This window comes from Neopelma chrysocephalum, unplaced genomic scaffold (genome assembly GCF_003984885.1).
Source record: "Neopelma chrysocephalum unplaced genomic scaffold, ASM398488v2 Primary Assembly neopelma1_88, whole genome shotgun sequence".
NCBI lineage: Eukaryota > Metazoa > Chordata > Aves > Passeriformes > Pipridae > Neopelma > Neopelma chrysocephalum.
In genome coordinates, this window is record NW_020897750.1 from 3228150 (window position 1) to 3248485 (window position 20336).

Here is a 20336-nt window from a genome sequence, read left to right on the forward strand (position 1 = left end):
ATGGTGCGAGCCGCAGGTGTGGCCGGCGGGACAAACCAACAGCGGGCCGGGGGGGGAGCGGCGCGGCGGGAGGGCGGGACGGGACTGGCACCGGGCGCATCACCGGGAGCGACGCGGGAGGAGCGGCCGCCGCGGGAGATTGAAGTGCCAGGGCCGAGGAGCGGGAGGCGCTGCTGCCAGTGTCGCCCGCGGGGGAGGAGACCAGGAGGAGGGGGCCGGTAGGTGCCATGGGCGGGTGGGGGCGGGAGCGCGGCCCCGGCGGCGCGGCTCCGCGGGTGCCCGTGCCGGGGGGGCCGCGGGGCGGGCAGGGCATCGCGGGGCTGCGGCTGCTGCTGCTCGGGGAGGCCGAGGGGCCGCCCCTGCCCCGGTGCCCCTGTCCCCGGCCTGCCCCGCCGGGCTGCCCGTGCCGGAGCTGCGGGATGGGAGGGAGGCGCGTGGCGAACCGGGAAAGGGCGCGCGCCGGGCTGGGGAAAACCGGTCTCCTCTCCCTCCTCTCCCCAGGGTTGCTGGCCCAGGTGTTGGCACTAAAGCAGGCTGTGAACTGGGTCACGAAACCGACCTTGGTTTAAAGATAAAATTAGATTTTTTTTTTTTATCATCAAAATTTTTTAGGTTGAGTCAGCTTCCTGGGCTGATTCAGTGTATGGGCAGCGAGGGGAGAAACTCGTGGCCGGAGCTGCTGCACGTGGTGGAAGTGGTGGCTGGAAGCGTTAATAAAGCTGCTTGCTAATTAGAACATCTGTAAAAGCTCTAATTAGAACATCTGTAATAACTCACGAGTTATAATTTGGTCATTCTTATCTTGATGGAGCATTTATTTTAATGCTGAGGTGTTTCAGGTGCCTTTGGGTGGATGCATTTCTCCTTGAGCCTTAGAAACTGTGTTGTGTGCAGGGTAGATTTCTTCAGCAAGAAGTAAACCTTTTTGGAAATGGATTCATTCTTGTACAGCAGCACTTGGAAAAAAAAGCTCTGTGGGTCACCATTGCTCAATCAGCTTCAGGAGCTGGTTGCAAAAAGAGCAGGCTTTTAGGACACTGATAACTAGATGACTTTATTACTGTAATTTTCTGTGCACTTATCAGAACCACATTTACATCCTGTCACATACTGGATGTCCTTGTGTATATAGGTGTTCTTGAGTCTAACAGACATGATAAAAGGCATTTGCCCTCCCCCTCACCAGCCTTTAGAATCACATTGACAAAAGGCTCAAATATGTGGGAAGACAGATAGTTCTGTCTATCTGAACATGTTAGAGGATAGTTCTGTCCCTAACACTGGCAAATAGGCTGAGGAAAAATAGAATATTCCTAAGAAATTCTGTAACTGGACACTAGTTTGATAGGTCTCAAAAGCATCTTGCCAAATTACTTTTCTCCACAGAAGAAGCATGTCTCACATGCAGGACTCTGCTAGCCTGAGTTCCTTGAGTGAATATGGTAGCTGAGTCAGTGGCAGCAACTGTTTATAGTTCAGTCTTGTTAGATGACCTTTCCCATCCTCTGGTGAGAAGTTTGAGCTTCCCCTCCAGCCCCTTGCTGGTATTTTTATCTCGCCTTCCTTGTCTCAAACATCCCCATGCTGCCTAACTAGCTTTCTGTGTCTTTTCTCAGATGCTCCTAGGGCTTTACTTTCACTTCTTTCAGTTTCTATTCCTCTTGTCTACAGAGGTCCTGGAATTTGCATTCATTTTCAGTTCCTTTCTGGCAAACCTGAGCTTCTGTTAGAAAGAGGGTTTGATGCTGCTTGTACGGAGCTGGTAGATCACTAGACTCAGCCTGGCTTGTAACTTCTGTATATAATAGTAACTGATTGAATAAGCAGATCTTGGCTCAAATCACTGCCCTCCCTGGTCTTATTATTGTCAGCTGAAAGTAAAAATCAGGGGGTTTGTTCTTCCTGTCTTTGCCACTCTTTCCTGCATCTAACTTTGCTCATTTAAGCTAAGAAGTAATTCATGGTATCTTATTTATTGCTAGTGCTTCTGAGAGCTCTGTAGCTCTCCCTCCCAGGTATGTTGCACAGCCACAGTAAAAAAAAGCCTTACAAGTTTGGAGAGCATCCTTTCATGTCACATTTTGTGCATCAAAACCTTCTAAAGCCTGTTTACAATGCCAAGCAAAATTTAATCATGCAATTGCAATAAAAATGTTTGTGGCTTCTTACAACTAAGAGTGGCATACAAGAAAAGTAGTACATTAGAAGTATTAAATGACTGTGGCTTCTTTAAATCCATTTTTAATTAAGCCTTCTTTTACAATCTCTGTTTTATTTCCATCTTCTTTCCTGCAAGTGGATGGAGTCAAAAAATATTCTCACAATACCATCTCTTGAGGGCGGGGAGAAACAACCCCAAACCAAACAAAACCCAGCTAAACCCACAAACCCCACATACTGTGGATTATGTTTCAGACATGGAATCATAGAATGTTAAGTGGTTGGAATGGACCTTAAAGATCATCTAGTCCCAACACACCTGCCATAGGCAGGGACACCTCCCACTAGACCAGGTTGCTCAAGGCCTTACCTAACCTGGCCTTGAACACTGCCAGGGTTGGGGCATTCACAAATTCTTTGGGCAACCTGTGCCAGTGTCTCACCATCCTCACAGTAAAGATTTTCTTCCTCATATCCAAGCTAAATTTCCCCTCTTTGAGCTTGAACCCATTCCCCTTGTCCTGTCACTACAGTTCCTGATGAAGAGTCCTTCCCTATAGGCCCCCTTCAGATACTGGAAGTTTCTTATAAGGTCTGCACTCAACCTTCTCTAGCCTGAACAGTCCCAGCTTTCTCAGCCTGTTTTCAGAGGGGAGGTGCCCCAGTCCTCTTATCAACTTCGTGGCCTCCTCTGGACTTGCTCCAACAGTTCCATGTCCTTCTTATGCGGGGGGCCCCAGAGCTGGATGCAGCACTCCAGGTGGGGTCTCGTCAGAGTGGAATAGATGGGGAGAATTAACCTCCCTCTCCCTGCTGCCCAGACTGCTTTGGATGCAGCCCAGGATTCTTTTGGCTTTCTGGGCTGCGCGTGCACATTGCCAGCTCAGTGTTGGGTGTTTCAACCATCAGCCCGGTGTTGGTTATAAAACTAAAAAGCAATGGGATGGGCCTGGCCGGGAGCAGGGCTGACAGCTCGGCCCCGGCGCTGTGTCCCACTCCCGCCGCTCCCTCCTCCTCCGGGACTACCGCTCCCAGAAGCGCCCGGGCTGAAAGTGAAAATAAGCGCCAGGTTACGCTCCTGTTTGTGCCCTCCCCTCTCCTCCCCTCCCCTCCCGGCGGGCCGCACGTGTCCTTCCTTTCCCTTTTGTTTTCCGCCCGCAGGCCGGCTGCGTGTTCGGCGCTCGGGACGCGCCCGCCTCCAGGACCGGGACCCTTCGGAGCCGCTCCCGGGAGCCGCCGCCCGCTTCTCCAGAGCCACCGGGAAGCCGCGGGAGTGACGGAGCCGGGAGTCCAGGCTGCGCAGCGAAAGTTTGCCGCTTCTCCCCGCGGTTCCCACATGCGAGTGGACAGCGTGAGACCGGCTGCTGCTCTTCCTGCTGCTCCCGCCCCTGCTCCCGCTGCTCCCTCGGGTGCCGGGGGGCCGGCGCTGCCCCCCACACCCGCCGCCGCACCTGTGCCCGGCCCTGGAGCTGCCCCGCGGGTCCGCCTGGCCATGTGGGACTAGGAGAGGAGCGGCCATTCTCCGGGGCGAACATGGATGCGGGCGGGGAGCAGAGCCATCCCGGCAGCGGCGGGGGGGACGCCCCCGGGGACGCCTCCATGGACCGCTACCTGCGATCTCAGGGCTTGTACAGGAAGAAGGTGGCCAAGGATGGATCCTGCCTTTTCAGGGCTGTGGCCGAGCAGGTAACTCCTTACGTAAACAAAGCTCCTTCTTGTCGTGAAAGCATGGGAAGTGGATCTCATTAGTGGGTGGTAATTGGTGTTAAAACGCAGACAGGTGTAGGTTAAGGTTACATGGTCATGTGCCGGTGAAAAACAGGACTGTTAAAGTAATTTCCGTCCTGCGAGGTGAGAAAAGTTCTGCATGTACAGCCGCCTCCTCTCACTGAGAAATCCTTACCTGTTTTGACCTTCCACCGCCTCCTCGGAGCTTTTTTCAGTGTAAGAATTCAACATTGGAGTACAGCTGCTTTGGATGAGGCTTTCTAGGAAACGGAATTTAGTGGGAAAGAGCTGAAAAGCCCCGTTCATAGTTTTGTTAATTAGTTTACTATAAAATGAGAGAAAGCGAGTAATTTGGTTTCTGTTCGTCCTGTTGAATTCCCCTCCCCCATTTCAGTGTTGGTGTTAAAGGAAAAAAGTGACAGCGTCATCTTGTCTTAAGTACAAGCAGACAGCAGTGGGAGCTCTGGTGCTTCTGATTGTGGGAGCCCCGATTCCTGTGCTAATTATACACAGTTCACTTTTTTTTCTTAAATTACTTTCCCCACTGCATTGGTCAGTGTAGGCAAGCAAGCACTTGAAATTGAGTGTTTTTTTTTATTTCAAGGGAATAATCAGTGAATATATATTGATATTCTGATGTTTTTAATACACAGAAGGTTTCTCTCACACTCCAGTGTTGATAGAACTTTTTTTCCAACTATTAAATTTTTAACATCCCATTCTTATTTTATTATAGAATCATTTAGGTTGGAAATGACCCGTAAGAAGAGAAGGTCTTTAATTCAAGTTAATAAGTGCTTATGCATGAATTTGGTCTCTCTACTCTTCATTCAGAAAACCTGAACTGAATTTGGAAGTGTTTTATATTGAGGATAGTGTGTAAAAATTGCAAGAGATGCTGCAACCTGAATTGTCTGCAAATTCTCTATGTTGTAGTGAAGGTGCAGACAAAGTCCTGTTAGACAAAGCTTGGAACCTGGGACGAAAGTAATGGCCTTTCAGTACAGATTTGAACAGGAGGTAAAATGCAGGTGTCATATAAGGATCTGAATTCCTGGCTTTCAAAAGAGTGTTTGGGCAACAGGCTTTTTAAAAGTCAGGAGAAAGTAAACCTGCACTCTCTGAGATTTGGTTGGATTTCATTTGAATGAGTGCATGTTGGTAGTTGGTTTCCTCATCCACTCCTGCTGTAATTTACTTCTTTGATTAACTGAAGTCCTTTACCAAGCAGTCAGTTAAAGATTAACAATAAATGCTAGTCACTTTGCTTAGTAAATCTTCATAAAATTGAACATCTGAATTTAGTAAATCTGTGAATTCTGCAGTTACTTAATTTTTGATAAATTAATTGAGGTTTCACTCACATCAAGATGATGTTACTGATGAGTATGCATGTTAAATATTCTTGAAAATAAAACTAGAGTATTTCCAAGCCTGTATTTAGACAACAGTCATTAATTATTTGTGACCTGTCATCAAAACTCCTAAGATCCAGTGTCACTTTCTTCTCTTTCTCCCTTTGTAGGTGTTGCACTCTCAGTCTCGGCATATTGATGTTAGGATGGCTTGTGTAGACTATCTTCGGAAAAATAGGGAGAAATTTGAAGCGGTAAGTGTTCTTGTTTTCTTTGTGAGCATTCTAAAAAAAAAGAAAAAGTTACTTTATTCCTTGCACTTTTTTATTCTGCTGTTTGTGGCAGTATTCATCATAGCTAAATACCAGTTGGTGGTTTTTAAAGTGAGTGCTCTTTAAATTAATTGGCACATGTGTGGTAGTAACTCATTTTCATAAGCCTGGAGAAAGACTTGTGTGCTCCTTGGACTGGACTGATGTGGGGTGGAAGATGTTTTTAATGCTCATTAAAAAAGAAGAGCAAACTTACTTAAACTTTAATAATCTATAGTGAAGCTACCAAAATCTGGATTTTATTTAAGTATAATGCTTATTTTAATAAAAGTCATAACATGTTCTTATTGTGGTAATTAATTGCTTTTACAATATAAAAGGGATTTAACTGATGAGATTAGTGTAATTTGTTTCAGGGTCTGCAGTTTGTTATGCATTGGTACCATAGGTTTTTTTTTTCCCTAAACATCTGCAAGGAAGTTTTTCATCAATCATGGATGTAAAATATTTTGATATTGATCTATATTTGGTGAATGTCATCAGTGCTAACATTAAAATATTCTTTTTTTTCTTTCTTTTAAAAGAGCAATAATAAATAATGGTGCTCCTTTTTGTGTTTGGGTGGGTTCTAGTATGTATGCCATTTATCTAATTTCCAGGATAGCCAAAACAAGAGTACGTGTAAGGATTTGTTACAAGAGGATTATTACTCAGCTCTCTATTTCTGTTCTAAATTTACCCAGACCCAAAATAAAGAGATTGTTTTAGATGCACATTGGCATAGGGAAGAGATGGAAAGCTGGAATAAGAGTGTGTGCCTGTGCTGTGATTTCTGACAAAGTGCCCTATAGTCAAATATGACTGATCACATAAAAGCGGAAATTTTCAGGAATTAGTGACATTAAATAGAGTGAATCTCTCTGGGACAATGCAGCTCTGACTTGACTCTTTCCATTTGCCAGGGCTGTTGGCTTGTTTCCAGTCCATCTCAGGACTTAACCAACTCTCTTCCTATTTTATTTATTTAATTTTTTTCACTGCTGACTTTTTAATCCCTTTCCTTCCAGAATTACCCTGCTCACTCCAATATTTGCTTCTCTGCTACTTTTCTCTTGTTGCATTGTGTAGTGTTTTGAAATACCATGCCCTTCTTGACGCTTAAGCGTGTGTTGTTTCCCATCCCCAGTTCTGGCATCCTCATCCAAATGACTGCTTTGTCAGCCTTAGCTGGTTTTACTATCTTGGCCTCTCTCCTCCAGACTCCTGCTCTCACAGTTCTTTCTTTCCTCAGACTTGATCCAAGTGGTATGACCTCTCCTCTGTCCGCCTCTGCAGTCCTTCTGAAAAGTCTCCTTTTTCAATGTTTCTTGTAATTTTTTAGAATAGATGTTTCATGTGAAAGGTTGAGGTGTTCCATATCTGTTCTCCTTTCCCAGTGTTCTTCCTCCCTCGGGTACCTCGCTTCAGCTCTGCTGATCTCTTTTGCTGCCAGTGTTTCTTACTATACTTTGTGCTTTCCATCTGGAATACAGCATTGTTATCCTATCTCTCTTAAAAAAAACCCTAAGCGCCCAAACAGTCTAAAACCAACAAATGCCTCTTTCCCTAATCTCTTAGTTTGACTATTTACTCTTCTCTCTGTCTGTTGTAACCATTTCAGCTTGAATTTGTGTCTCTTTTCTTCCACTGATACTGCTATAACCACAGTTTCAGGTGTGTAACCACCTTCTTCATTTCCTTTCTCATCCTTTCTTGAAGTGTTTCCTTTAATTGCTGCTGTCTTACATTTATTATCTAACTCTTAAGTTTCTTGTGAGAACTTTCTGGTGCCCTTCCTTTCTTCCTCGATGCTTTATCTTTATGTCACTTAATTTTGACACAAAAAGCAAGTGCTGACTATGATCATGTTTTACTGATCCACCTTTTTAGCTTCACACCTGATTACTTCCATCTAAATTAAAAGTTTGGGCCAGACTTTTTGATTCTTCTCATGAGCAACACTGTCCAAAATGAGGTTCAAAATGGCTAAAGCAGAGCTTTTAATCTCACTACTCCACTCAGTTCTCCCTATTATCTTGTAGCTGAAGTTTGTGAAGAGATTTGTGTCTTTCTTTGGACCTCTGTGGATCTTTGTTTTAACTAAATCCAGCAGATTGTGACTAAATAGCAAATTTTAAATCCAGCCTCTCTGTGGCCAGGATGGCTGAAACAGTTTGAAGTTGACATCTTTATTACTGCAGAATCTTTCTCTGTTCTTGAAAAAACTTTGAGTTTGCTATACTGTATCTTATCGCTGCTTTCATACTACAGGAATGTGACTCATTCCTGATTGTCCATTGCTGCCTGTTTCTTTTAACAAGATACTTGAATAAGCCCACGCATGCTCTCTCTAGTGATGCTGTGCATGCCTGGGATGAATTGCCCCTAAACATCTTCTTGACAGCATCTTTGCTTTCTTTCAGATGTCTCATTTGGCTGCTGAAATTCTTTTTGGGGCTTTTTGTTTGGTTGGTTTGGTTTTTTTTTGGCTTGCGTGATGACTTCAAAAGCTGCTTATACGGTTATTTTCTGCAATGCAGACCTACGTGTTTGACCTTTTATTCCTTCATCTCTACATCATTTGATACGTAGATTGTAAGCTTTTTGAGGGCAGGGTAGTCTTTCATTTCCAATGGTACATTCCTGTTGGTAAAGTGGGCATAGACTGGGGATTCCATATGCTGTGCTAATCAAAATAACTAATTACTGCTGCTTTTTTTTTTTTACAGTTCATAGAGGGGCCATTTGAAGAGTATTTAAAAAATTTGGAAAATCCGCAGGTATGTTAAACTTGATTTGTAATAGAAAGCAGTACTTTTATTGATGTTGACAGGTAATTGGAAGTTTTTTTCCCTCAAAAGTATTTTTGATTGAGCTTTAGAGGTCTTTGAATTACATGAATTTATACTTCTATGTGTGCACTCTACTGTAAAATGATTTGTGGAATATTTTTTTCATGTCTTGTTTTAAATCTCTCACTCAAAATCATATCCAAATGTTTTTAGCCTCTGCAAATGCCAAGAAACAGCATGACTAACTTTTTTTTCAAGATCCCTGGAATAAAGGTCCAAGAGTTAAGGTGATACAAAGACAGCTACTCACGTAAGAGAGATTATGAACAGTGGCTTCTTAAGAAGATACTGATTTGAAGATAAATCATTATAATAATTATTATTATTATTCTTATTTCCCCCCAGTTTGATTTCAGTATTTTTATTAGGGAGTTGACAATTTGACTAAGGCCTGAGAATTTAGCTTCAAAGTTCATTTTTCCAGTTCATCTGTAGCTAAAGGCCAGCAAAACCTGACACTTTTGGAGGTAGAGAATAACATTTTTTTTAAAAGCACTTGACAAATCATTTTTTAAAAGCTAGACAGCTATTTTTTAAGAAAAGAAAAAAACCCCCAATACTATTATCACCTTTCAGAACTGCACCGTTTAGTGGTAAATCTGCATTTGTGTGATTGTTTTTATTTCTCTCAGTTTTCATACAGTTCCATTGCTAGTTTGGGGAAAAGTCCCTCTAGCTTGTACCCCTTAACCACCTTACTGGAATAATAATTGTTATTGCAAAAAAACCACTTAGAATCAAAGTATCTTGGCTGAACTCAGTGTTCATATATTTATTTTGAACAATGAATTCTTGCATCTCTTGATCTACGCATGAGGAGGTATAATAATTGTGTGCTTGTTTGAACTTTGTTTTTTTTTGTTTTCAATACAGGAATGGGTTGGACAAGTAGAAATAAGTGCCCTTTCTCTTATGTACAAGTAAGTAAACCTTTAAATATGTTTTACTGAGATCAGTTGTTTTGTTAGTGAATCAGTTGGAATAGCAAAGATAGAATTGTGTTATACCATGGTTCTCCAGAAAATAACAAATATGCTTTGAAAATTGAAGCTGTCAAGGGATTAAGGAAAAATAGAAAAGTGAGCTTTGAAAATGACATTTTCTCAGGGGTGTGAGTACAGGCTTGTAGCAATGTCATGCATCTCACCTGCACAACCAGCTGAGGGTAGAGTTGTGCATTTTGTATTTTGTTAATTAAGTAAGACTTGGTCAGGGGCCATAGTTTGACCTGTGGTTAAGAAAAGTTTTGGTATTGTTGCATAGGTAGACACTCCTCTTGGTGATAAAGAGTTTTGTTGTTTTGTTTTATTGAATGTAATCTTAAATCTTTCTTCACAAAGTAGTGAGAAACAATATGCTGAATATTTATAACTGGTCTCTAATTTCTGTGCGAGGGACTGAGTAATGTACGGTATCTTCGCCTTCTACTGTTTGTAGATCTGTTAAAAATTCAGTATTTCAAAATGTTTACTGTAAATTAATGGCTTTGTCTTTTGATGAGACAGCTGATAAGAGGAAAGAGTCAATCAAATTAGTTAAGTATTGCTTTTGGGTACTTGTATGACTGCTAAGTGTGGGAAATTGGATGCAGTTCATTGCATTTTATGAGGGGAATGGGACAGAGCTGCATGTGCTGCAGGGGGAGGACTGGACTGAAAATCAGAACAAAGTTTGGCTCAAGAGGCTTAGTGAGGAGGTCTGATGGTTAGATTGAGCCACGGTGTAGAGGGATGTATATCAATTTAAGTCAACAAAATTGCATACTTAATTATATCAGAGTCGATGGTCGTGATCTGTTGAATTTCTGGCCATGAGAAATATGTTCTCATAAATAGAAGCAGTTTATTTTGAAGTCATGCCACGTTGGTATCCAGGCCACAGCTGATAAATGAATACAGAGGCAAAGCCTGGTTGATAATAGTGGGGTTTTTTTTTTAATTTCTATTAGAAGCATCCAGGAGGGTTTTGTAGTGTAGATACAAGTATATGTAGTATTTCACTGCAGAGGTGAACACACAAGAATAGTTACTGCCATGCTTGTTTTGGGAAGACAGGCTTCTATTAAAAAGGCAATTTGGAGTCTCAGTGAAAGTAGGAATGGTGGTGGAGGTAGAGTTGCTTCCCTTCCTGCATACTGGCAGACTGAAGGGAAGTGGAAGGAAGAATTTCCTGTTCTGTTCCAAGTGGATAAGTAAGAGAATTTCAGACTTCTCAGGCATAGGATAGAAATTCAGTATGAATAGGTTTGATTTCACTTTCAGTCTTCAAACCTGTCACAAGTATGATTTGGTTATCCAGTAAATTTTTCTTACCTCCCTGAGCTATGAAACTCTTTTCCTCTCAGAATTGCTTTTTCTGAGTTGTTGTAAGAAGTCTCTTTTTTCTTTAATCCAACAACTGTGAACATACTCAATCATTTTGCAAGACTGATGACACTTTAGGCTGTGTGAGTAAAGAAGTTGAAGGAAGTGATGGGTTGCTAAGCAAAGAATTCAGAGGGACGATTATGGAAAAAAGGGAGAGAGAGAAAATAATTAAGTGTAAGAGCATGACAGAGATTGATTATAGCAGAGAAATCACTAGGTGTTTTCTGTGGTTATTGAATTTGACTTGAATACTCAAATTTTTATTGATACTACTTTTAAAATGAATTCTTAACTGCTACTTTTTTTTTTCCCAGAAAAGATTTCATAATATACCAGGAACCAAATGCTTCTCCTTCACGTGTAACTGAAAATGGCTTTTCTGATAAGGTAAAAAAAAAAATAAAAAAAAAATGGCAATTGTGAAAGGCTGAATTAAGACTACTTTATAAACAGCAAGTAGTTGCACATGAGGTTTATTATTCAACACAATGAAATCTTCTGAGAATTCAATTTCAACAATTTATTTTGTACATATTTAAGGCAGCTATTCTGTTAATACATGTAGCACTTCTTTTTAAATAGATGGTGTGTATTTTGGGGATATCTTCCTGCTAATCTAAAATTCTGTAAAAATCAATTTTCAGGTGCTAACTCACAAGGCTACCTACCACTGTGTTAAATTCTTTTTGACTTCTGTTTAAATTCTGTTTGGTTTAAAGGACATCCATGAAGCATTTTGATTGTTTTATTGATACATTGAGATCCTGAGAGATAACAAAGCACATGGGTACCTTAAATTGAATTTAAAAGGTAGTGCTTATGAAAAATCAAGTGAGATGCAAAGCCTAAAATGTCTCTGTGGGTTTTTTAATAGGTATTGCTGTGCTTCTCAAATGGAAACCACTATGATATTGTTTATCCCATAGAGTATTCAGAAAAAGCTGCACTGTGCCAGTGTAAGTATTATGTTGGTTAGTTAAAAGCATATTTTTACCAAAAATCTTAAGTTATCACTGTTAGGTTTGGGGAAAAGGCTCTGTATGAAAGTTTATTGTAGTCATTCTGTAGAAGCTTAGTTTTCAATTTGAATTGTCAATGACTGTATGATTCTGTGAAATCTTGAATTCTTGCTGTGTCCTGATTCTTGACAAGGCAGATTATATACCAAGAGGAGAAGATTTATCTGCCTCTTTGAATCTGAGTGGTCTAATGTCAACAGAAAATGTTGGTGTGCTGATTAATAGTGCGTTGAATTGTCTTTGGTCAGCATTCTGGTTATAATTTTGATTTCATTCATGTTAACAAACCAATTGTTTGGTTAAAATTGTCCTTGGACATGTAACTTGTCACAGGAATTATGGGGTTTGCATGTGCAAAAAATAACTGTCTTTGTGGATTATTGTTTGCTTTACTAGACTGCAGAAATGCTTGATTGTTTTGATTGAAGGAATTTGAAATGCATCTGTAATGGTGGTATAAAGCGTGATTTCCCTGGTAACTGGTTTTGCTCTCCCACTTTTTCCTCCTCTTCCCCAGCTCTGCTGTATGAGTTGCTTTATGAGAAAGTATTTGATGTGGATATAAAGAAAAACATAGCAGAACTTAGTGCTGTTGGAGGGACAGGGGAAAGTAATGGTAGCAGTGAAGTATCTGCTTCGGATTCAGAAGATGACACCTACAGGTAAACGGGATTTAAAAGTTAACATAAGATACCTGTGAACAATACACATTAAATGAGTTTTCTGAATTTCTGGTGGGTAGTAGAATCTAGTAGTTTACAAATGACTAAGAAAAGAAGCACAAAGAGGTAGAGTTAGAAGTGTGAAAGATTGCAGTGTGTAATCTTCACTGTACCGAAGGACAGGCTTCTGGCTCCTCTGTTTTTCCTGCAGTCTAACTTTGAGTCTTTTTACATAATGGAATATAGTCATTGCCACATGTCCTTCTTCCTGTTTAAAGTAGCAGAATCCCCTGGGAGAACTGTCAGTGTGCCAGTCTGGCATGGTAAACTCCATGAAAATGACTTGGCTCGCTCTTGCAACTGAATAGAGTTACAGGAATCTAATCCAGCTTGAGTTGCTTCCACATCTGGGGGCTGAAATGCCTGCTTGAGAGGAAGCTAATGGAGAAATACAGATGTAGCTTGCTCCTTTCTGTCCTTCATCTTTATGAAGTGGGTTTCTAATTCTTTTTGCTGGACCTGGGTGCTCTGCCCAGCTTTGGGATTTTGACCTGATTCCTCTTGCACAGTAAGTCTTTCACAGTGCCATTTTTGCACTTACATATTGGCAGTTTTTCTTCTGTTTAATCTGATTCTTAACCCTGGCTTGTATGAAATTCCACTGAAGCCGTGGAGATTAGGCTGTATTAGTGGATCATGTCCCCTCTTCCTGCTGAATGTCATTACAGTCCTTTTTGGGGGCTCTGCTGTGTTGGCATGTGGCAGAAGAAATTCTTTGAGCTGTTGGGAGCTGGTTTCTTCCTCAGGTTGAAAACAACAGAAAGGAAGACGATGGAAATCATCAAAGAAAGAAAACCAAGTTGTGGGAAAGGGATTAGCTTCTCTTCGTGTTTGGAAAAAAAAAAAACAACTAGGGAACGTTGCCAATTAAAATACAAAGTATTTCTGCCTCGGGGAACAATTATTATAGTTAAATGTCAGAGAGCGGAAACCTTTATTCCTTTCTGTTCTTGAAGCTTTCCTGGGCTTCAAATGCAGTGGCCTTACCCTGTATCTTTGGGATTCCTAAGAAAATACACTGCTAACCTCCATAGCACCTTTAGAAATAAGGTCATATACTCACTTGAGGCTATGGAACTCAATATTCTTGATTTAAACCATATGTCTTAAAATGCAAGAGGTGTGTGTGTGGGGGGGTGTGTGTGTGACTCTTGACCTAGTTAACACAAATTACAAACACTTCACTGTGTTTATGAAGTCCTAAATTTTTTGCTTGTCCTAAAGTTGACTTCAGCTTGTTTCATTAACTAGCTTTCCAGAAGATTTTTTTTTTATTTTGTTAATATAAACTTTTCAGTTATGTTGTTATTAAATGTAGTAGTTTTGGGAGAAGTTAATGTTGAGAGTTGCCTACAACTGTAGGGAAAAATACTTGGACTTTCTCTTTGTGGAAAGTATTTTTCCAGTGATGTCAGGTGCAGAAAATAAGAGTAAATTAGAGTGCCTGATGCAAATTAACTAACAGAGTGGTTTTTGGTTTGGGGTTTTTTTTGTGTCTGCTTTTGCTGTTTTCCAAAGATTTTAAGAGGATTTTTTTGCCTCCCTTCGCTTCCTCCCCTCCTTTTTTTTTTTCAAAGTGATGACGAAGTCACTGCATGTAAGATAGACTTCCTAAAACTTGTACTTAAACCCAAAACCCTTATCTCTATATCATATAAAGTTTAAAAATGTAGTTCTTACTGTAGACCACTTTTTCACTTTTAGAGATGAAGGTGTTCTGTGGTATGCTTATTGTGGGGAAAACATGTAGAGAATGGTAGTTTCAGTGTTTTTATCTGCTTCCTTAGATGTGTCTTACCTGATTTCCAGGCCTTATTAGTACTATAACTCATTATAAAAACATAACTTGCTACTGTCCTATTGCAGAAGTAAGGCTACAACAGTTACTGATATGAATGGAATGAAATCTCTTTCTGGCAACAAGGTATTTATCTGTTGAAATTTATTTTCTTTCTAATAAATTGTACTCTGCTATATTTCTTAGTATTTAACTTAGGTCATGAGAGAATCTTGGATTTCTGGTTTTCCTAACATGTAATATCTTAAAAACTACATATTTCTTTGAAAAGTAATGTTTACTTTTGATGTGCTCAAAGTGGATAGTGTCCTTTTTAAAGCTCCTTAGTTCTTAGTTTTATTCTGGTACAGTTAAAAAAACACCATTTGTTTTTTTTTTTCAAAGCTTGTTATGCTTTATGTATTCTCAGCTTCTTTATATTTCAGTTTAAAGCTTGAGCACTGTGATTGAAAAATGGAAAACTGGACATCTTTATGCAGTTGACCATTTAGCACTTTGTTCTGTTTCATACAGCACCTGGAGAGCAATGGGAATCCTGCCTTGTTGGTCATACCTAAAAAGGTTCTTAAATCACTTGATCCTTTGGTTTACAGAAACATTGAATATGATGTTTGGCTCCAATCCAAATTGGGTAAGTAACTGAATACTTAAAATATGCAGCTTTTGCAGGCTGATGTGTAAAGTGAAGCCCTCTTGAAAAGCAGTGATGCAAATGGCAGTTTGGGTTTAGGCAGTGGCCTTCCTCACGTGGGTCAGTGGGCAGATTTAGGGCCTGAACAACTGGTTTGCATTTTAACTGCATCAAGAAAGTAACTCTTTTGGTGTATTTAAACTAACAGTATATTACTGCTTATGTCTTTACAGATCAGCAGAAACAAGATTTCTCTATTGCTGCTGGCATGCAATACTCCGTGGGAGATAAATGTAAAGTAAGTAATACTGAATTGTAGTTTGCAGACACATTGCCATTTTGCTCAAGATGCCCACTTACCCTCTTTGTTAACTATTTTGATATATATAATTGCTACTTTCTGAGTATTCTTTGCTTATGTCTTCAAGCAAGGATGTGCTTGTTGTTTAATTGTTGGTGGCGTTCATGACTTCCAGCACACATACAGAAAAGGCATTAAACAGAACAACTGATCAGTGCCATTTGACTCCATTAAAAAGTCACAAGGGGAACTTTGAGTGTATTTATTGAGATGACTGTGGACCTCAACGATAAGCACGGATTCGTAGTTCCGTGTGTTAAGGTTTGAACTGGAGATAATGATTACTGTTTGTAAATTGGCTTTGATAAAATCCTCAGTACTTTCAAGTAGTGGAGTACAGCACACTTTAGTTCTTGCAGATCCTGAAGTTTTGAGCGAGCCTTCCTCTTAGTGTTCACAGTGTGTTACACAATTGTTCTTTAAAATCTGTTAAAGTTTGTAGTATGTGTTCCTGCTTAAGAAAAGGTAAGGTTTGCCATTAAATTCTATAGTACTCACATTTTAGATTAATCTCCTTAGGTGGGTTAATTAAATTGGTACTTGGCTAAGCCATGGTTCTTTCTAGGACATTTGACCATCTATTAAAATTATTAATATTGATGAGAAAATGTTCAATTTGGCTGATCATGCAGTATGGGGGCTCTTTCAGTTTGTACTTTCTTATTTGTGTAATGGAATTAACCATAGTGACTAAATTGCAGGGAAAAGACATCTCTAAACTTAAAAAAACCCTCAACCACAACATAACCCACAAAACCACAAGCTGCGAACTTCCCCCTTCCACCCCTCCAAAGAAACAAAACAATCTAATGCTGAGTTGATTATTTATTGCTTGATAGTACAGGCTTAACATTTGAATTTAAGTCCCTAAGGCAGTTGTCTTGTGTAATATTTACTGAAGGGTACAGAGAGAAAAAAACCTCTGGTAATTAACATACTCTGTCAAATCTTAAATCTGTGTGGCAAGACAGAAAATATGTGGGATAAAACCATGGGGAAAAAGATGAAGTAAATAGTGAAAAGTAGAGTTGACCAAATTAATACAACTGGAAAGCCAAATACTGTAGCAGGATATTAAGAAATCTATTTTATATTTAACAGAAGATTTTTAAGAACACAATGACAGTCAAGTAACACTATGATCATGTCTAATAAACTTTTCTTGATTGTTTTTAGAACACCTTCTGAAAAATAACTTCAGAAGTAATTGATGTTCGTTGTGTCCTTAATTAAACTAAATTTCACTGAAGTGAAGCAGATTTCAACAGGGGAAAGCTTTGAGTTTTATTCTAAGAGAAAGTGTTTTCAGTAAAGCTGAAAAGCCTTGATGCACTGATCACTTTTAACTTTCTCATGTGGCTTTGGAAAGCATATTTCATTAAGTGGTGTTCCCTGGCAAGCTTTCTGTTTGTTTGTGGGTTGTTTGCTTATTTGTGTGTGTGTGTGTTAGTTTTAGTAGTATTTTTATTTCTTTTTGAAGAAGTGATAGGGATTGAAGGTTTGCTTTTGATACATTTACTGAATTCTGGTTTTTCTCAGGTCTTCTGTTGCCAGGAGGAAAAGTTCTATTTCTAACATTGTTGATATTTTAAAGAGTTGCCTCCTCTCATTGTTGTCTTTGGAGCTAAAGCACCTTTGTTTTTTTACTCTTTGTCCTTATAGGTGCGCTTAGAGCATAATGGGAAATTTTATAATGCCCACATTCAAGAAGTTCATTCAGAGAGTGGGCCAGTTGTTGTATTTGTAGAAGAGCTTGGAGCAAAGTAAGTGCTTAGTCTCTTTTGAGAAAGACCACCAAACTAAACAAAGCATTACTTCAGTTCAGAGTTAATTTCAGGCTCTGTATCTGCTTCTTTACTTAAAGCAGTACTACCACAAAATGGTTAAGAAAACAGCATATTAAATGAAGAAAGGGAAAAATTGGTTATCACTTTAAACTTCTTTCTGTAGTGCTAAGTAGTCTGAGTATTACTTGCAGAGTAGAACAGTAACTATGTTAGTAGTATTTTAATTTTAGGTTTTTTGCACAAGATTCCATCCCAAGCAGATTGACACTAGACTAATAAGGTGTTGTTTGTTGTACTTTAACTTGTCACAAATCTAGCATCTGATAATTTTCATGTTAGAAGGCCCATCAAAGCACTGAGCTTCTCTGTTGGTTGAGTAGCTCTGCCTGATTTCATACAGAGTGCCAGGTTGCTGTTTAGATCAGTGTGATCTTTGCCTTGCCTTGGAACAAATTAAGTGTTTAAAGTTGCTGTTGGAGGTTGCAGATTTGATGGTTTTGGTTGTGTGGGGTGGGGGGTTTTTGTTGGGATATTTTTTGGGTTGGGTGGAGGGCAGTTGGAGATATCTAGAGCTCTGCTGCAAGTTCTATGACTTCTAGGGGGGGAAAAAAACACAATGGAGTGTAGTTTGGGAAGACAAAAGTTTTTCAGTCAAGGGAAGGAGAAAGGTGCTAATTAATCTCATCTGAACTTCTTCATAAATAAAAAGAAAATAAGTGTAGTGAGATCTGAAGATTGTCTTACCGTTTGAACCCTTTTAAAATTGAAATTTAAGCTGATTTGAATATGTAAATAATATATAAATAATGTAGATAAATAATATATATTTTAATTATATATATAGACAAAAATTAGAAATAATGTAAAGAGCTGCTTGGGCATCCTACAGCATCCTCAGTTGAAAATGCAGTATTTGCTCTGGGATATACACCACCCATACAACATTTTTCAATCTTGGCATCTATTGCAGCGTTTGTAATAAATTTATCTGGTATATTGCTTTTTCTGATCATTCTCCTTTTCTGGCTGCTGTGAAGACATTATAATATGCACATTACAAACGGCTGATAATTCTTTACTAGATAAGTTTGTGCTAACTTACTAGTTTTATGTAAAAAAAAAAAGAAGGAAAAAGACAGTTTGCTCTTTATACATTGCTTGAGTGTAATCATAAAGGCAAAGGACTTTGAATGCAATGTTCTCAAAAATGGAATGATCTGTGAGTCTTAGGAAACGTGATATTACTTATGCAAGCCCAGGTCTTTTCTTGAACATATTTTTCTCTCCATAATTCCTTGTTTTGTAGGCATGCTGTCTCACTGAAGAGCCTTAAACCTCTTCCACAGACCTCTCCTATGGAGGGCTGGAACACTGTGCCAGGGAAGAAGATAAAGAAGTTTTTCCCAACATGGGGACAGAACGCTCAGCCCGGTAGGACTGTACCTGTCTTTGTGCGGCAAGATCTTCTTTGTCTGATGTTTTGTCCCAAAGAGCTTAAAAAGAACGATTAAAAGAAGTCTTATCTGTTTTGATGCCATTATCACAGATGCAGAGTGCAGAGGGCCAAAGAATCAGAGCAAGTCAATAAAACCCCAGTCAGCACTACCTCCTCGACTTCAGCATACTGTGGGAACCAGGCAGCATCAGTTCTTGTGTTCTGGACCCCAACCTCATCAGACCTCAACTGAGCAAAAAGCTCCAGGCAGGAATCCTTCCCAGTCTGTAAGGTAAAACTGCAGAGAACATCTTCCTTAGCTTGAACTCTGACTGGAAGCCCAGGTGCCTGCTTCAGGTGGTTCCAGCATGCTCTTTTGAAATATTGAATTCTTAAGAACTTTTCCAAGTTCTTAAGAATGCACACAAGTGTAAGAAAAATAATTTTTTTTTTCTTGCCCGGTAGCATTCCCCCTGGAAGCACTGTCTACCAAATTGCATTTTTTTTTTCTTGGAAAGTGGATGTTTTTGTTTTTTCTTTTTGGTTGGGGCTGAAGTAACGTTGCATGGGCATGGCAAAGGTCTTCCCTTAGCTTGTGCTGAACCTGTCATAGGGGAGCGCTTCATGTTACGACTGCTCACTTGAAGGAGTATGAGAACAGCATTTTGCCTGCATTTGTTGGGACTGATTTTTTAATTCACTGAGCTGCTGTAGCAGAGTTTCTGATGGCCATTTTTCTATCCAAAAGGTTCTTCTGTACTTTTCTACAAACCTAAACATTTCATGGTCTAGTCTATCACTTTTCTGTATCATTAACTCCTTGTAGAAAAAATAGAGCCAGGGGTCTTTGGAGTCTGACACATGCAGCATTTTAAGGGCATTTTGCTTTCACCTGTGACCTAAATATATGAGTATCCTAAAAAGTTTAGTTAAGTAATTCAGAAAGCTGAAACAGTGATGTTAATTTTGTGTGGTGATGCTTCAGAAATTGAAAATTCACAATGCATTTTTCTTTTAGTTGTTGTATTTACAGCAGCCTTCTTCTCCAACTTTCTCTTGCATGTTCGTAGGTAGCAGATTGGGGATGGTCAATTCTCAAATGGCACAGAAATGGGTTAGATGGCTTGATGTAGGCTTGTTTTTAACTATGGTCTAATAATTACCATTTGTTATAGAGCCTTTCAGAATTGTATTAAAATGAATTGTGGACAAAATAATTTCTTTCCCTTCCTTAAATTTTATGCATATGGGTAACCTGCAGTTGGCAGAAAGGGTTCTGCTATAGGTGGAATCACATAAGCAGTGCTTATATAATTACCCTGAGCTTGAATTGTGTTTGATATTGGGGAATTTCTTTGTCCAAGTGATGCTGTTTCATTTTTTCCCTGTACAGGAAGGCAGAGCGGGAGAGAGCTGAGGATCTGAACCATGGCAGCAGAGATTGTAACTACTTTGGCCTGTCTCCAGAGGAGCGCAGGGAGAAGCAGGCTATAGAGGAATCTCGTTCCCTTTATGAGATCCAGCAGCGGGATGAACAAGCTTTTCCTGCTCTTTGCAATGTATGCTTCTTTTCATTGTAATTAATAGTGCATTTCCCATACTTGTCCATGAACCTTTAATTAGGAATTGGTCGCTGGGCTTGAATTACACTGCAATTCAAAAATTAAGGTTATTTTCTTTGCACTCACTTTCTGCTTAGGGATATGAGTATCTACAATGTTTTCTATATTAAAGATAAGAAATATACTTAGTAGTTTACCCTGGGAATAATTAACATCCCCCCCACACAGTTCTTTTTTAAGCATGTAAAT

General features: G+C 39.8%; 2 protein-coding genes across 5 annotated transcripts in view; both read left to right on the plus strand.

Moving 5' to 3' along the window:
- On the plus strand, positions 1 to 3682 carry LOC113972054 (transcription initiation factor TFIID subunit 4-like). Its single transcript, XM_027692712.1, has 2 exons — positions 1 to 218; positions 3322 to 3682. Exons 1-2 carry the CDS (start codon positions 1 to 3, stop codon positions 3662 to 3664), a joined length of 561 nt encoding a protein of 186 aa, XP_027548513.1. The 3' UTR covers positions 3665 to 3682.
- Positions 3582 to 20336, plus strand: part of OTUD4 (OTU deubiquitinase 4) — a 27919-nt gene continuing 11164 nt past the window's right edge. For all 4 annotated transcript variants that reach the window (XM_027692767.1, XM_027692769.1, XM_027692770.1 and 1 more), the window contains exons 1-14: positions 3582 to 3846; positions 5414 to 5497; positions 8284 to 8334; positions 9280 to 9326; positions 11087 to 11159; positions 11647 to 11728; positions 12309 to 12453; positions 14380 to 14437; positions 14825 to 14942; positions 15176 to 15240; positions 16966 to 17066; positions 18397 to 18521; positions 18637 to 18817; positions 19919 to 20084. In XM_027692767.1, coding sequence (XP_027548568.1) covers positions 3694 to 3846; positions 5414 to 5497; positions 8284 to 8334; positions 9280 to 9326; positions 11087 to 11159; positions 11647 to 11728; positions 12309 to 12453; positions 14380 to 14437; positions 14825 to 14942; positions 15176 to 15240; positions 16966 to 17066; positions 18397 to 18521; positions 18637 to 18817; positions 19919 to 20084 — 1449 coding nt within the window. In that variant the 5' untranslated portion in view covers positions 3582 to 3693. The remainder of the gene's footprint in view (positions 3847 to 5413; positions 5498 to 8283; positions 8335 to 9279; positions 9327 to 11086; positions 11160 to 11646; positions 11729 to 12308; positions 12454 to 14379; positions 14438 to 14824; positions 14943 to 15175; positions 15241 to 16965; positions 17067 to 18396; positions 18522 to 18636; positions 18818 to 19918; positions 20085 to 20336) is intronic.

Excerpts from the sequence above, each read along its gene's own strand:
- LOC113972054 (XM_027692712.1), top strand. The coding sequence starts at position 1 with ATGGTGCGAGCCGCAGGTGTGGCCGGCGGGACAAACCAACAGCGGGCC. Across the intron at positions 219-3,321 it reads AGACCAGGAGGAGGGGGCCG|GCCGGCTGCGTGTTCGGCGC; the intron begins GTAGGTGCCATG and ends TTCCGCCCGCAG.